Raw genomic sequence first — 17,566 nt, forward strand, 5'->3', positions numbered from 1 at the left:
TAGGTCAGTCCAATGACTGGACCTCTAGTATGGAAAAAAACATGACATGTTTGACACAAACCATAGGGCGTCTGTTATAGGACTTTTCGTTCACAGTAATTTGTTTCGAGCTATTGTCATGTGTCACATAATATTAATATATCTACAGTCGGAAAAATGAAAGAATACCCATGAACGATCACATCAATCACTTATTTTGCATTTGCTGTCTTTTTCTATAACAAACGTTTGTTATTTATAGAAAAAGACAGAAAATACAAAATAAGTGATTGATGTGATCGTTCATGGGTATTCGTTCATTTTTCCGACTGTACGTCGTACGTTATTGGTATCTAACAATGATACAAACCAAAGACGTATGACGTAGATATATTACTATTATGTGATACATGACAGAAGCTCGAAACAAATGACAATCGATCAAAAGCCCTATAGAGCGTAACACTAGATATAATCTCATTATGGATAGGTTGGATTTTGCTGCTGTATCACATAGGTCCAGACCATTTTGAGTATTGTATGTATACCAACAGTTTGTTACGGTAATTCTTCTTGACAACCATTTGAGGTTATGTTTATTTGTTTTTGATGATTAGTTTCTGTTAATGAAGTAATTAATTAGATATGTGTTATTGAGTTTAATTAAATTAATTTTTAGCCTTCTAAGATTGCTTCTAAGAAAACTACGTTTTTCATATCACATATTTAAAACGTGATAAAAATTACGTGAATTATGGCGGGACAAATCGACGTAAAAACTACGTATATCATATCACGTATTTTAAACGTGATAAAAATTACGTGAATTATGGTGGGACATATTCACGTGATTTTCGACGTCGAAAAAACGTGATCAACTGAGTAGTTTGGTGATAATTATGACGTTTTTCAACGTTTTGTAAACGTTATTTGGTTGCCTGGGAACCTCGAAATTTTTACAGAATGGATCGATTTGCTTGAAAATTTGAGAATCAGTAGTGGAAAGTCCAAGGATCAAAATCTATATCATCGGGGCGCTTTTACCGTGGGGGTGGTTGCTACCCCATATCGGGGGTGGAAATTTTTATTATATTTTGACCGCAAAAGTTGGTAAAAACATTTATTCTAAGCAACAAACGTTTTATACATTTTTTTGATAAAATTGATAGTTTTCGATTTATTCGCTATCGAAAGTGTTAGTTTTGTATCGAAAAAAATCAATGTTTTTTGCTGGTATCTCCAAAAGTCTTCGTTTTATCAAAACAACTATACTTAACAAAAATGTACCTTTTGAAAAAATAAACAAAACTGTTGTATTAAATTTACTTGAGGATCAATAGTAATCGAGCTATACTTTATTATATGTTGACTCTTCTTCGTCAAATGCCAAATATTGTAGTTTCAAAGTCAAAAGACGGGAAAACTCTGCATTTTTTAAGGACAACTTGTTCAAACTAATTTAAAGTACTTAAAAATATCTATCTCCAGAAATAAAAATAAGTCTCTATCTCAAAAATTAAGTGACTTATAATGAAAAGAATGTCAGTCGCCATTTTTTCAGCGAAAAAGTGATCGCAAGCAGCCCCCTAATTACCACCCTAATTAAAATTAGTCATTAACCTTATTTGGTCTTTTTTATTTATGTATTATTTAATAGCAAGATTAGCATCAGCGATACGAAAAAAATGTTTAAATATATGAAATTGTAGCTTACTTAATTCCCAAGAACTTGGTTTGCAAAAATTTTTTTAGGGCAAAAATTGAGTGAGCTATTGACAATTAAATCTTGTAATAACATGCAAAAACCACCTTTACCAACCCTTTCAAAGTCACCTCTTTTTGCGACTGAGGATTTTAAAAAAAATTAATATTAATAGGCTTATAGACCTTGTAAAAACATACAAAATTATTTTTCACCAAACTTTCTAAAATAAAAATAAAAAGTTACGGTTAAAAAATCAATATATTTTTTTAATAAAAAGGAGAAATCCAATTGGAAGCATAATAATGTAAGTTAGCGGTGTTTTGAATCATTGGCCTTATTCGTTCTTATTTACTTATGTATTATTAATAGTTCCTAGAAGTTTGACTGGCTTAGAATGATTGGTTTTTAAAAAACTGTTAAAAGCGAACAACGAATTTTTGTAGTTTGGTGAAAAATGCCATTTTCTTCACAATAGAAAGATTAGCATCAGAGATACGAAAAAATGTTTCAATATAAAATTGTAGCTTATTAAATTCCCAAGAACTTGGTGTGAAAAAAATTTTTTTACGGCAAAATTAAGTGAATTGTAAATGAGTATGTATATCGAAAAATATTGATTTTTTCTATACAAAACTAACACTTTCGATAGCGAATAAATCAAAAACTATGAATTTTATCAAACAAATGCATAGAACAATTTTTCCTTAGAATAAACGTTTTTATCAACTTTTGCGGTAAAAATATAATAAAAAATTTCAACCCCCGAGATGGGGTCGCAACCACCCCCATGGTAAAAGCGCCTTTCGGAATCATATAGATTTTGATCCTTGGACCATCCATTACTTATTCTCAAATTTTTAAGCAAATCGATAAATTCTGTAAAAATTGCAAGCTGAAAAGCTTCGGTTCCTGGCCTAGATGTGATTGTTAGTAACTAACATGATTTTCAATTTATACAATCTACCCATACAGCAATTCATTTCTTTAATGATATTCTCACAAGTTTAATATATGCAGGAGTACGTCCTGTTTGGATCTTGTATAATCTCAGCAGGGCTTTTGACTATGTTAATCACGGCTAATAGAATAGTTCCATCTGACGTCTGTCTGTCACGTCATCGACCGTGAGTTCTTTTCACATTATCCAATCTATCATAATAAGAAATAGGGTAAGGAATAGTGCACAATACTGTTTGACTCCACTTTCTACGGCCATTTCCTCTTCTACTTTACCGGAATGTGTCAGTTTGGCTTTCAATCCTCCATAGATAAGTTTAATAAGGTTTATTTTTAGTGATATCCCATATAATCTTGTGATTTTTCACATCCCTATCCTATTTATAAGGTTAAAAGCCTTCTCAAAGTCGATAAAATTCACTTGTATATCTTTCTTCCATTCAATTGTTTGTTCCAAGATAATTCTAAGGGTGCATATGTAGTCAATGGGAAGCGTTTGGCGAATCCTTCTTGGTTATTTATCAGTCTCTATCTATTTCCGGCTTCAATATTTTCAATATGATGTTGGTTAACACTTTGAATATGGCGCTTAGTTGTGCTATTGCACGCCAATTATTGCATCTACGCATGTCTCCTTTTTTTGGTATTTCTGTTATCATTCCCATCTTCCACTCTCTTGGTAAATATCTTGTTCAAATGTTTATGTAACATTAATATCGATTGCTCAGTACTATTTGATTTTATTAGGATAATGGGTATATTGTCGATTCCTGCAGCTTTGCAATTTTTCTGGAAGGCTAAGTGTGTTTCTATTTTCTTGCATTGTAATTTCTCTAATATTCACGTCTACCTATGGTGATTTTAGTTTGATTCTGGTGTCTACTTAATTTATAATAATAATTATATAATAATAATAATAATGGAGTTTTTAACAGCTTAACAGTAAAAATTTGTTTAAGGCACTCAACACTTACGCTTGTTCCGCGCTTAGCTATTCATTTGGTATTGTTAAGTGGACAAAAACAGATATAGAGAATCTTCAGCGAAAAGTACGAACACACCTCACAAAGGAACAAAAACACCATCCTAAAAGTTCAGTAGACAGAACGACATTACCACGGAATCTAGGAGGAAGAGGACTTATGGACATAGATGGGCAATTAGTTAAACAAATTGCTAATTTAAGATCTTATTTTCAGATGCAAGCTGAGACATCTACTCTACATCGCGCTGTTTGCGCATTAGATGACTCAACACCGATCAAATTGAGGGAACCAGAAATGCGCATAAACCACCTCACTAAAGACGAAAAAATGCGCACCTGGATGGGTAAACCTCTGCACGGGCGACATCCCAATGAGGTCAGCCAAGACTATGTCGACAATGCAGCGTCGAACTATTGGTTGACATCAGGAAATATGTTCCCTGAAACGGAGGGTTCATTACTGGCCATTCAGGATCTGGTTATATCAACCAGAAATTACCTGAAATATATCATCAAAGACCCTCAGGGTCAAAACGAAAGATGCCGATATGGATGTCAAGCCCAAGAAACCATCCAACATCTTACAGGGGGCTGCGGGGCTGCCAGGCATTTGCTGCAACTGAATACAGGAACGGCATGACGCAGTGGGAAAAATCCTTCATCAAGAGATAGCTATCAAGCTGGGACTTCTTCAAACGGACCATCTCCCATATTATCAATACGTCCCTGAGAGTATGCTTGAGGATGGCAACTACAAGCTATACTGGGACCGCACTGTACTCACAGACCAAACAGTGGCACATAATAGACCAGATCTCGTACTAGTTAATAAATTAACAAGACAAACAACACAGATTGATGTGGCGATACCTAACAACAATAATCTACGTAGTAAATTTACTGAAAAGATCGCCAAGTACAGAGATCTGTAAACTCAAATACGAAGGCAATGGAGAAAGCAAAGTACCCAGACGATACCGATTATTATGTCTACTACTGGAGTCATTCCGAAGACCCTCCTCGAAAGCATAAAAAAGCTGGGTCTAAATGATTTCACAAATGGGTTCACAAACATTTTCCATTTTTTAAATAAAAATTGAGTCATATTTCTGAGCTCGATAACTTTTGAATGGTATAATCGATTTTCAAAATTAAACATGCGTTGGAAAGGTAATGATCTGTGCTATCAGAAGCCGCAAAGGTCGGGCTTAAACTTTTGAAATTTTTGGGAGTTTTGGGGACGAGAACGAAAAACAGGCTTTAAATGGGAAGGGCCGTAAAATCCACACCCTTGGACCAAAATGGAGAAGTAACATATGGATGGACGAGTCTTTTCCTAAACTTTAAGATGCGATTTGGCCCAATTTTTAATTCAGTCAGGTTTAGAAAATCGAAAATTTCGTGTATATATAGTGTCGCATGTAGGGGTGTTGTGCGCCACTGGTGAGAACTGCCGTTCTCTGTGGATGTATGTATGTATGTATGTGTGTGGAAAAGTTACACCGATCTGAATTTTTTTTTCTGTGTTTCAAGAACTTGTGAGGGCCGATTCAGAACCGGTATAATTTTTGACTTCTGCCTACCCGTAAGCCAGCTAGAGGACTAGGTAAATACAAAATAGCATATTTTTTGGGCGTATATATCTTAGGTTCAAGGAAAGACAGGAAAACCGCAAATACACCAAGTCAATAGGGTTGAGTTAAGTTTTCAAATGGCGCCTAAGCGATCAAGCTGAGACATATACACTGCTCACCATAGGCAAAAAACTGAAAAATTAAACTTTGAAAGTTTTGGTTTTTCGACAATTACTCAAAATTTCAACTTACGAATTGCGCCAATAACTGAGCGTTTGTAGAAGGACTCAGAACGCGTCTAACGGTGTATACCTCATATATGGGAAAATTCGAATTTTTAAGTTATAGGCTTCATAAGTATAATCAAATCTATTTCTTATGGGAAAAACGGTTTTTCAAGCTCAATAATTCATGTAATACGTTCAGTTATCATACTCGATCTTGGATGCGTTAGATACTACTTGTCAATACGTTTCAAATTCATGTTTAGTGATCAACATCAGGTAAACCGTTCAGAAGTTATAGAGCTCCAAAAGTATAATTAGTCCAGGAACTGAAATTTTTCACTTCGCAATTTTTACAGAATGGATAGATTTGCTTGAAAATTTGACAATAAGTAGTGGATAGTCCAAGGATCAAAATCTATATGATGCCGAAAGACGCTTTTACCATGGGGTGGTTGCCACCTTATCTCGAGGGTGGAAATTTTTTTATTATATTTTGACCGCAAATTAATTATAAGCAAAAAATGTTCATTACATATTTTTTTTTATAAAATTAATAGTTTTCGATTTATTGGTTATCGAAACTGTTAGTTTTATATCGAAAAAATTACCAGAGAACGGCAGTTCTCGCCAGTGGCGCAGAAATACACCCCCCTACACGCGACACTATTATATACACGAAATTTTCAATTTTCTAAATCTGACTGAATTGAAAATTGTGCCAACTCCCATCTTCAAGTTCAGAAAAAGACTCACCCATTCATATGTCAACCATCCATTTTGGTCCAAGGATGTCGATTTTACGGCCCTTCCTATTTAGGGTCTGTTTTTCGTTCTGGTCCCCAGAACTTCCAAAAACTTCGAAAATTTAAGTCCGACCTTTGCGGCTTCTAACAGTACTGATCATTACCTTTCCAACGCATGTCTAATTTTGAACATTACCAGAGAACGGCAGTTCTCGCCAGTAGCGCACACCCACACCCCCTACATGCGACACTATATGTACACGAAATTTTCGATTGTCTAAATCTGACTGAATTGAAAATTGGGCCAACTCCCATCTTAAAGTTCAGAAAAAGAGTCACCCATTTATATGTCAACCATCGATTTTGGTCCAAGAGTGTAGATTTTACGGCCCTTCCTATTTAGGGTCTGTTTTTCGTTCTCGTCCCCACAACTCCCAAAAACTTTAAAAATTTAAGTCCAACCTTTGCGGCTTCTAATAAAACTGATCATTGCCTTTCCAACGCATGTCTAATTTTGAAAATCGGTTATACCATTCAAAAGTTATAGAGCTTAGAAATTTAGAAATGTGACTTAATTTTTATTTAAAAAAGGGAAAATGTTTGTGGATATATATTATGTGTGTTTGAAAGTTAAACCGATTTGATATTTTTCCTCTGTGTTTAAAGAGGGGGTCAAGGCCGATTTAGAACCGGTGTAGTTTGTGACTTTTGACCACCCATAAGCCAGCTATAGGACTTGGTAGGTACAAAACGGCATATGTTTTAGGGGTATATATATTCGGATCAAGAAGAGCCAGGAGAACCACAAATACATCAAATTAATAGTGTTGACTTAAGCTTTCAAATGGTGTTTAAGCCGTCAGGATCAGACATACACACGTCTCAGTATAGCCGAAAAACTGAAAAACTAAACTTTGAAAATTTTGGTTTTTCGACAATTACTCAACATTTCAACCTACGAATTGCGCCAATAACTTAGCGTTTATAGAAGGACTCAAGAAATTTAACGGTGTATACCTCATATCCCGGAAAATTTGAATTTTTTAGGTTATAGGCTTCATAAGTATGATAAAATATATTTCCTGTGGGAAAACGGTTTCTCAAGCTCAATAATTCCTGTAATAGCTTCAGTTATCATACTTGACCTTAGATCCATCAGACACTACTGGTCAATACGTTTCAAACTCATGTTTACTGATCAAAATCGGTTAAGCCGTTTAGAAGTTATTAAGCTACAAAAGTATAATCCAATTAACGATTATTCCCGAAATGGTTTATGTAGTTGTAGTGGTTACGACGCTAAATTTGATCTGGCAACGGGCAATCCGACTTCATTTACCGGCCATCTCAATATTTTTTTTCAATCTATTTCGAATAAAAAAATCTAGTGTACATTCGATGGACACTAGATCATTTGGGAGATAATGCAACAAAGGTGACCATTTATAAAGCTTGACGTGTAATAGAAGAACATTGCATTCAACTTCATATATTTAATTTATAAATAACTTTGAAAAACTCCTGATACAAGAACAAAAAACCGCTAAACGCCGTAAAAGTGAGTGGCGTTTTCAAAATTCAAACTGTATCAAAGTTACTCTTTTGTGGCGCGTTTACTTCAAATTTAGCAAATATTATGGAAAAATCTTTTAAAATAAAACTAGAATTTTGTTTTGCATCAAATGAAAATCCATTTTCGCGACACGTAATATTCATATCAGATCTTTTGTAGCTGGAATGTTTTATGCGCCACTCATTTTTACGGCGTTTAGCGGTTTTTTATTCTTGTGTTTAATAGAAAGTGATCGCGGTATTGGTATTTGAAAATTTTATTTTTTATAAAGTGAAAGTTTTAAAAAGTGAAGAAGTGTTCTGGAGGATAAAACAACTTGTAGTGCGAAATTTTTTACTATTGGTGCAACTTTTACAATATCTAGAAGTAGCCGACAACATAATCATGAACCAGATTGTCAGAAGTTAGATCGAAAAATTGTTTCTAACTATTGTAAACGTAAAGCCGAAGAGAATTGGAAAACCAGCAAAACCAGCATACATAAGAAAAAAATATATAATTATCGACGAAAAATGATGCTTGGTCGACTTCCTTCCAATATTGATGAGGTTCAAGAATTTGTGAACAGGTGTGCTCAAAAAACAACCAAGAGGGAAAGTTTCCTTGTGAAACAAATATAAGACTTTTAGCCACATTGAATTTTATTATATGGATGGCACATTTTCTTATTGTACCACATATTATTTGCAATTATTCATTATTCATGGGCTAATTAATCGGCATATTTCTTTATTATACTGTTTACTGCCAAACAAAAAAACAGAAATTTACAACAATATTCTTTATTTGTTAAAATCAGAAATTTTTATAGCTCTCAAAATTGAGTTTAATGCTAGTAAAATTTTTGAAGATTTTGAAAAGGAATGCAATCATTGAAATGTGTCCGAACACTGAAATACATGGTTGTAAATTTCACCTACACCAAGCTTGGTATAGAAATGTCTTGGTCTCTTGATTTAATATCAGAATATAAAAATGATTCTGAAAGAGGCAAGTGGCTCAAACATACTTTTGGCCTTCCATATAAAACCAGAAGACGTATCAGATTGTTTTGTGTTTGATTTAATGTCATGCAAACCAGGAAATGAAATTTAAGATAGATATGTTGATTATTAAGTTGAAACTTATATAGACGAAAATGCCATATTCTCCCCATATTTGTGGACAGAGGCAAATTATTCTGTTATTCGTATTACGAATGCTTGCGAATCTTTTCATTCGCATTTTAATTTATCGTTTTGTAATACGCATCCATCCATATATATTTTCTTTGAAAAAATTAAAGAATTTCAGGTAGATACGTATGTTAAAATTTAAAGTTTGCATATTGCAAAACCTATCAAAGATAAACAAGTTAAACTGAAATTGAAAAATGTAGTAAATTTATTAATAAGATATTAGTCTAATCAAATGACTAGAATGGATTTTGTAAAGTGTCTGTCTTATTATAGTAAATACTAAATAATAATTTATACGTCTTGCATATTATCTATATTATAAACTATTATTATAATGTAAGGAAATTAATGTCTTGTATTCGGATTTCGGATGCTTTCATAATAGACATTCTTAAATTAAATCTATATTTTTATTTTATTACCTGAGTGAGTTGGTGAGGAAAATACCTACCGGATTAATAGGAACCTTTAACTTTGGTGAGGAAAATACCTGTCGGATTATATGTTTTTACTTGTTGGTGAGGAATTTACCTCCGCCCCGTTTTCTTGCGCTGGTTTCTCTGATATATTTAGCATCTCATTTATATAGTTCATTCGATCTGGTTTTTCTTGTTATTTTAGTTCTGCGTTTTTACCTTCTATTTTCTGCCAAGTGCTCCTTTTTATTTCAATCCTTCTTTTTGTAATTGTAAGACATCTTATTTGATTTTCCTCATTTATCATATCAGTTGTAATATTATCTTTAGTTATCCATTTGTTATTTACTCTTCTTTAAAATTTGATTGTTTCTTTTACTGTGTTTATCATTACTTTTTTAAAGTGCTTCCATCTTTCTATGACTGACTCACAATTTTGTTATGAAAAAGTTCGGTTTATTGCCAGTCTCTCAGTGTCTCTTAGTACGCAGTGTATTCTTAAGTATAATAATTATAGTTGAAAATCTACTCACCACTAACGTAGGAAAGAATAATCCATTCTACTAAGGACGGTTTAGCACCACGTTGTGTGAATAATACTTCTTCTGGAACAGGAACACCAAAAAACGACTGCAGAAACTGTCTCTGTGATGCCAGAATCAACATAACTGCAAAAAAAAACAATAAAAAATTAGCTTAGTCTAATAATACAAATATATTTTTTCACACGTCATATTTTAGTTAATGCTAGTGAAAGAAAATTAACAAGAAAATAATTTAGGTCATGAAAATAATAATTTATGGCAGATTTACTAAAAAAAATTTACAGTGTGTCTCTGTTTTTCAAATGGAATACTCTCCCTTTCCCTAGATTGCATTATCCTATGAAATTTATTTATTTTTATGTCGTTTATTTCCGTATATCGATATTTATTTTAATATGCATATCACTTGTTCGATATTTCTTAATTTTCTGGGTTTATATATTTATTATTAATATTACATTAATTGTAAATTTATTGTAAATTATGAAGAAAACCAGAAAAACTCAAGACACTATAATATTATACGTAATTACTAACATTTCACATAATATTCAGCATTTTTTATATAACAATTTAATGAAAAATCCATTGTAAATGGTATAAAATTTATTAAAATTCCTTTAAGAACTACATCACAGAACTTTTTCGATATTTAAAAATATCATCATCTATGTTTAGAACTGGTTGATCACAAGCTAAGCCACCAAAGAAATACCAGGGTATGCTGGGTTGATAAACAGTTATGTTTTTACATGAAGACTGTCCGATGGCAACTAGTAGTAACTAATTCTTGATAAAGGTTATCGATCCTTTGGAATTTTAAGGAAATATTCTAATATTACAAATTTTTATACCATTTACCATTTAAAGGGTTCATACCCTGGTATTTCTTTGGTGCCTCAGCTTGTGATCAACCAGTTCTAAACACTGATGATGATATTTTTAAATATAGAAAACGTTATGTGATGTAGCCCTTAAACGGATTTTAATAAATTTTGTACCTTTACAAAGGATTTTTCATTAAATTTTTGTGATTGATGGTATACATCCATGCTCCAGAAAAAATCTTTCTTTTTCTTGTGGATTTTATTTTTCATATAATATTTTATTTAAAATTTATTATTTTATAAACAATGATGCAACTATAAAGAGTTGATTTTTGCCATTATCAAATCTGTAATTTCTGTTCAGCTTCTTTTACGTATATGTATACCAAATCTTACTCGTTAAAAGTAAATCACCACAAACTGTTAAAAGGGTTGTTTATGAGGGTACTAATACCCTCACCGTAAAATAATCTGTTGGAAACCCATTTAAAATTTAAAGTCGGTGGAAACAGGACAGTATCATTGAAATGTGGCTTTATGTTGAGAATTTGAGGTTTAGGTGCAGGTATAATAGATGCATTCATATCAAAGCTACTTTGAGGTACAGACCTATGTCAGCAGCATTATGGTGAAATGTCTGTTGATGTTCCAGTTTCCGGTTTTGACACTTTTAGGCCCGTTGTGTATGTACACCGAGAGAACAATTTCTTTTCTCCTAAAACATTGATTTCTTTGAGCCATCTTTCTTAAAAGTTACCATACCATATTAACTTAAACATACCGCTTCACATATAAAGAAACTAGTTTTTTAAACAAAACTCAATAGTTTCTTACAGATAATTTCTTCAATACTAAGAAATGCATTAATGGTTACATTTTAATTTTCTTATCCTAAAGTTTTTGTTTCTTAAATTGAAAACTACACATATTTTGCAGTATAAGAAATATATGTTAAGTTAATCCATATTTATATTTGTGAACAAGAAATTTTCTTGCAGTCAAATAAATATTTTAGACCACAAGAAATAATTCTTCAGAAATACCCTCTGTAGTAACTGTGGATATTAAATAAAAACTTTATCATTAATGCCGAAATGCTACTTGCAAAGAGATTTTCTTCCAAAAAAGAATTGCGCAGTAACCATTATTCACTATATATTTGTGATTTAATCTCAGTGTTTGGCAAGATAAGATGGCGTGCATGGCATTAGTTCATTTTCATAGATGGATTTTGGATTTGTTATTTGTTGGTTTTCTTTACAATCTAAGGGATAGTTTGAAGGTACGTACATAGGTATATAAAAGTAAATTGATTACCTAATTTTAGATGTAATAATAATATTGTTGCATATCCGAATATGTAGTTCTAAAAGAAACATAATAGTATCTTTATATGCATTTTAGATATCTATAATGACGGACAACTCTGAAAGAAAGGATCTTATTCTAACTGGGAAATAAGCCACAATTTAACTTAAAAAATGGCTTTCATTGACGTTTCGACTTCCACCTCGGAGAGAATAATAGAATATCTATAATATAAAGCTTCAGAACAATATTGAAAGGAGCTATTAACCAACTAGGGGCTTCCATAAATGGTAGAACTGTATACAGGTAAGTTCCTTTATAAAAATGTGTATACTTATGTATAAACTATAATATGTTTCTTGAATGTATCGTCTTCTATAAATATAATCCTACAATTCAAGGTTATATCAAACATGGCGTGTACTATATTTGTCATAAAGAAATATTAGTTAGTCTAAAAGAAACACCTTAACGGTTAAGAACTTTTATTGCCCAAAACCGTGAATTAGTTAATATGTATTAAATGACTTAAGATGTAACCTAATAATACTTTCCCGTAATAAAATTTCTTAATGATTTGGTTTGCTGTATCTTTTGGATTATATAAATAAATAAAATTACAATAAGTATATGTCTGCTTCAGTGTTTTACATTGGTTGTATTTTTCTTCTTGTTTTAGCTAAACAATGACTATTGTGTGATTTAATATTATACAGATAAATAATTAATATTTCATATACAAAAAGAAAAAAATTAACAAAGATGGTAGGATAAATAAAGCCATGTTTGAACTAAATATGATTGATTATTATTTGTTGAAATGCCAAGAAATGTTTTTGGATTGTAGATTGTTTTACTGATACCTACCGTTCTTATACCAAAAAATTAATAGTTTTTATGCGGGCCCCTGTACTTGTTCTATTTTTGTATTTCCTTTTGTCAAAATAAGTATGTACATATATCCTTATAAAATTTTTTTTATTAAAATAAGTTTACTCTTTCTACATAACGGTTTGGTTTTAGGTAATTGCTGATATACAAAGTGCTATTAACAAAAAGAAGGAAAAATTAAGGAAGTTGGATTTGCCTCTCCATCCTTTTATTATTGTATAGAAGCCAGTGGTTTAAGAGTGGCGAAATTATTTGTATGTATTAATATCTAACGTTTTATATCCTGTTTTTATTATCTAATAAAGAATAATTTTACCTTAACAGAATGATTTATTTCGCGGTATGTAATATCACTTTATTTTTAAGAAATGTAACTTAATTCTAAATATACAATTATTTCTGCGAAATATATTTCTTAACATTAAATACATTAATTAATAATGGTAAGATGACAATATTCCTTACTAAGAAATATTATTTCTCAGAAAGAAGAGTTTTGTAATGCCAAGAAAATATATTCTTATGACAAGTATAATTTCTTTCTGACAAATGGGTTTGCAGTTTGCAAGAAAGTGATAGTTCAATCATGTTTAAGATATATTTCTTTGGGTTAATTAAAATTTATTTGAAATATTTTAGAAAATTATATCTTACATACAAAGATATATTTCTTAGGCCATATGCCAAGTCGATCTTTCTTAAATATTAATAAAGTTTCTTTATCTCAAGAATTTTTTTCTCTCGGTGTACTTGAGCATAATTTAATAAAGATAGAAAGGTATATTCCATTTATATCTTCTTTGAAAATCCTTATATAGTCGAACCCGCTTATTAGAATACCGGTTAAAGGAATATCCCGGTTTAAGGAATAGAAATTTGAGGTCCAAAAACATTTTAACTAGGCATATATGATCGGTTATTAGAATATCCCTGTTATAGGAATACTTTTGCTTGGCACAACGGCTATTCCAATAAGCGGGTTCGACTGTACTTTTCAAAGATATCAGAGACAAAGTATAATTTATTTTCTACCGCTTTCTGGTCTTTAGTTGTTCTTCCCTAAATTAATGTTTTATAAAGGTTATATGTATTACTCACTGTTGCTGCTTAAGTTAATTTTTAATTATTATACAGTGTGTCGCATTTAAGATGAAGAAACCCCTATATTTCGGCTATCAAAATAAATACAGATTTGAAATTTTGCACATTCATACAGGTTGATGGTTCACATTGTTTTAGTCAACTGAAATTTAACCCTTTAACGGGCAGAACTATTGTTTTTGTAAAACTATACTTTTGAATAGTAAAAGTAGTTCATTAGGCATCGTTAGTAAGACAAAAAATGTTTAAAAAAATGTTTTCTGTGCCAGAAGGGCTGGAAAGGGTGGTAGATATAGCTACCAGTGTGCATTTTGACAAACAACTAATACTTAGTGGGCAATGGTATATATAACGACCAGTAAAAACAATTAAAAAAATTTATAAAAAAAAAATACTTTATTTTGAAAATGTAAAAAAAACTAAATACAGTAATATTTTAAATTTATTATCTAAGAACTTTCTATCTACTATGGTAGGGTGCAAAACAGTCTTTTCATAGAGCAACGTTACAAACTTGACAAATCAAATTGCTGCGCGTTTGTTTCCTTTTTAGATGAAGCACAAAGGGCACAGCACCTATAAGTTCCTTTGGTGGGTAAGTGTGAACCAGCATTCAAAGTTGAGTTTGATGGTGAACCAGACTTTTTTCTGAAAGTAAAAGTGCTAATTCCAAATTATCAGCTAGTTCACTGCGGAACTGTAATGCAGTCATAGGCTTAGCACTTGAGTTTATTTTTTCAGAGTCTCCTTATATAAAATATAGCTGTTTACTATTGCTGCGTCTAAAAGGTAGAGAATTTGTTGCTTGAGGTAATGTTAATAGTTGTTCATCCTCGTCGTCTTCATCAGAAAAAATGTTTTTAGGAAATAACCTAGCCAGCTTGTGGTGCTTGAAACCAAATTCGTCATCTGGATCAAAGTGAGGATCTTGATCCGAATTACCAAAATCATCGTTTCCGCTAGAATTATTTGTCTTTCTTGTAAGAGTACATTGGCGCACCCTTTTCAAGAGCTGTACTGAAGTATTGGAACATGTCGGATGGCTGTCGATACTAGTAGTCGCGGATTGTGACGGAGTTCTGGAAATTGAGCTTGTCTCAGGAAAATTGTCGTCCGCATCCTCATCGCCATCAAATTCGGAAAGACAATACTCTTCATCACTTACATGGTCTACTATATACTGGAGTTCAGCTTCTGTAAGCGGTCGGTTTCAAGACATCTAAAAAAACATAGGAGTAATGTACTGGAAAAATCTAACCAAACCTAAATAATGTACTGGAAAATTGTAATGACAAATAGGTCTAATAAATAATTTAAAGTCTTATAGAGCCTTGTTTAGCAAATAAATACTAAACTTTGCTTTAATGTATCCGTACAAATTTTAGTATTGGGCGTAAACTACGATCTCGAGATTTTTTGGTTTAGTATGTGAAAAAATAACCTCTTATTTGGTACAATCCTCAAAATGATTAAAAATATTTTCCTATCGCTAATGTCAAACAACAAGATTTTTACAGAAATTTGTTGCCACAATATTGTTTAATAACAGGCATAAGTTTCAAAACGAAAAAATAAAAATTGTTTGTATGCCGGGATAAATAAAAACAATGAATTTTAGGGTTACAATTCTCATAAAACATATGTATTACTGCAATAACTATGCCAGTGCTTTTAAAGAATTATCTGCTAGTTAAAAATAATGAAAAAAGTACACTTGACACTTACCTTCAATTTTTGTCCAAGTAGTTTATTCCAAATGACACTTGTGCAAAAAGCAAAAATAAAATTGAACGATTTTTTACATAGACTTTTGCAGAAAGGGGCACTGCTAGCTTATCATACCAGTTTTGTGAAAAGCACGTGGTTGCCATGCCGCATACAGGTTTTCGGTATTCACACCTAGCAGCAAGCATTCAGTGTATCTGTTATAGTCAAAGCCCGAATTTCAGGCACTCCTAGGTTTGACTAGGCAATCCTCAGGTCTGACTGACGGTCTTAGTCAAAGCCCGAAATGAATTAGAGTTTCGGCCTTTGACTAGTCAAACCTAGGAGAGACTAAGTTGGTCAGGCAAAGGTCGAAATTTAATTTTATGAAATTAGCTTAATAAAATAAAAAAAGTCAAAATGTAAATTCGTACAGGTTAAAACAAATTTTATATCAAAGTTTAGGTGGGTACAAAAGATATTTTCAAGAAAGTATCCAAATCATACAAGGGGATCATTGTTTAAATAATTAAAAAGGGGTCATTTTTGCAAAAAAATTACTTTTTTAACTGCTGAGGTAATTCACTTATTAATGAAGGTCTATGGGATTTTTTTCTGCAAAGTTGAAGGGTAAATATTTAAGATAAGACTTACTAATTTAAATTTGACCCCCTATTTATTTAAATAATTGTATATAAAACTCTAAAAACAAATTTGCAAAGAATTGTTTTTAGCGTTTTAAATAAGCACTATAAAATATTTTATATTACAGACTAAGTTGCGCTATGTTACCATTATTAGGCAAAAAAATTGGTCGAAAAATATTGAATATTTTTTGAGATATTGAATTTGTTTTTTAAATGTTACTATATTTTCAATTGCAAAAACGCGGTTGTTGCCAAAGAAATATTCACCTGTTTAAGATCCCATTATTTTTATTTTTATGTATATTTTCGATAACTGTATTGATAAATTCAAATTTCAATTAAACTTCCTCCTAAAATGGCATTTGAAAATTATTCAAATTTGTTTATAATTGGTTTTTTTAATAACGTCGCGGGGACTAAGTATTTTGAAATGCCGTTTCGATAATTGGGTTCCTGGGAATTTTTTACCAATTAACAAAATTTTTTTGTCGTTTTTTCTTCTTTTTTTTTTCTTGTAGTTATATTACTACGGCCCCTTTTAGGGTTCAATTTTATTAAGAATGTCGAATCTCTGAGTTGTAGATTCTAGGCCTAAAAATATTAAAATTTAACTAAAATTTCATGAATAAAATGTGGCTACTTACTGAGTTACAGGGTGTTTTATTTAAAAATTGAAAAATTATTGTTACCAAGTACTTTAAAACTATTTGACGTATCCTTATCATACTTGGCAGAAAGTCTGGCTATTATACACCCTACTAAATTGTGATTAATAAACGTTTCTAGCTAGTGCCAGAGGCGTACGACAGGGGATAGTGAATGATTGACCCTCCCCAAATCCTACGCCACTGAGTGAATTACTATTTTAGCGAAATTTTTCGATTCTCCAATACTTTATATGTAAATAACTTTATTGGTATCGATAAAGTCATCAGTTTGAGAGATATTGGAAGTTTAAAATGAATGAATGAATGAATCAAAATAAATATGCCGTTTCATTTTTAACGTCCAATATCTCGAAAACTAATTACTTAATCATTACCAGTAAAGAGTATATTATTTACATAGAAAGTATTGGAGAATCGAACAATTTCGCTAAAATAGTAATTCCCTCAGTGGCGTAGAATTTGGGAAGGGTCAACCATTAACTATCCCCTGTCGTACGCCTCTGGTAGTAGCTAGTAACTTTTATTTATCGCAGTTTAG

The 17,566-nt window shown here is 31.7% G+C and overlaps 1 protein-coding gene across 2 annotated transcripts in view; it reads right to left on the reverse strand.

Annotated features, from left to right (window-relative positions):
- The window catches only part of LOC114332030 (transient receptor potential-gamma protein), a 673,697-nt gene that overhangs the window by 250,010 nt on the left and 406,121 nt on the right, over nt 1-17,566 (reverse strand). For both annotated transcript variants that reach the window (XM_050644362.1, XM_050644358.1), the window contains exon 9: nt 9,871-10,005. In XM_050644362.1, coding sequence (XP_050500319.1) covers nt 9,871-10,005 — 135 coding nt within the window. The remainder of the gene's footprint in view (nt 1-9,870; nt 10,006-17,566) is intronic.

This window comes from Diabrotica virgifera, chromosome 1 (assembly GCF_917563875.1).
Source record: "Diabrotica virgifera virgifera chromosome 1, PGI_DIABVI_V3a".
Classification (NCBI taxonomy): Eukaryota; Metazoa; Arthropoda; class Insecta; order Coleoptera; family Chrysomelidae; genus Diabrotica; species Diabrotica virgifera.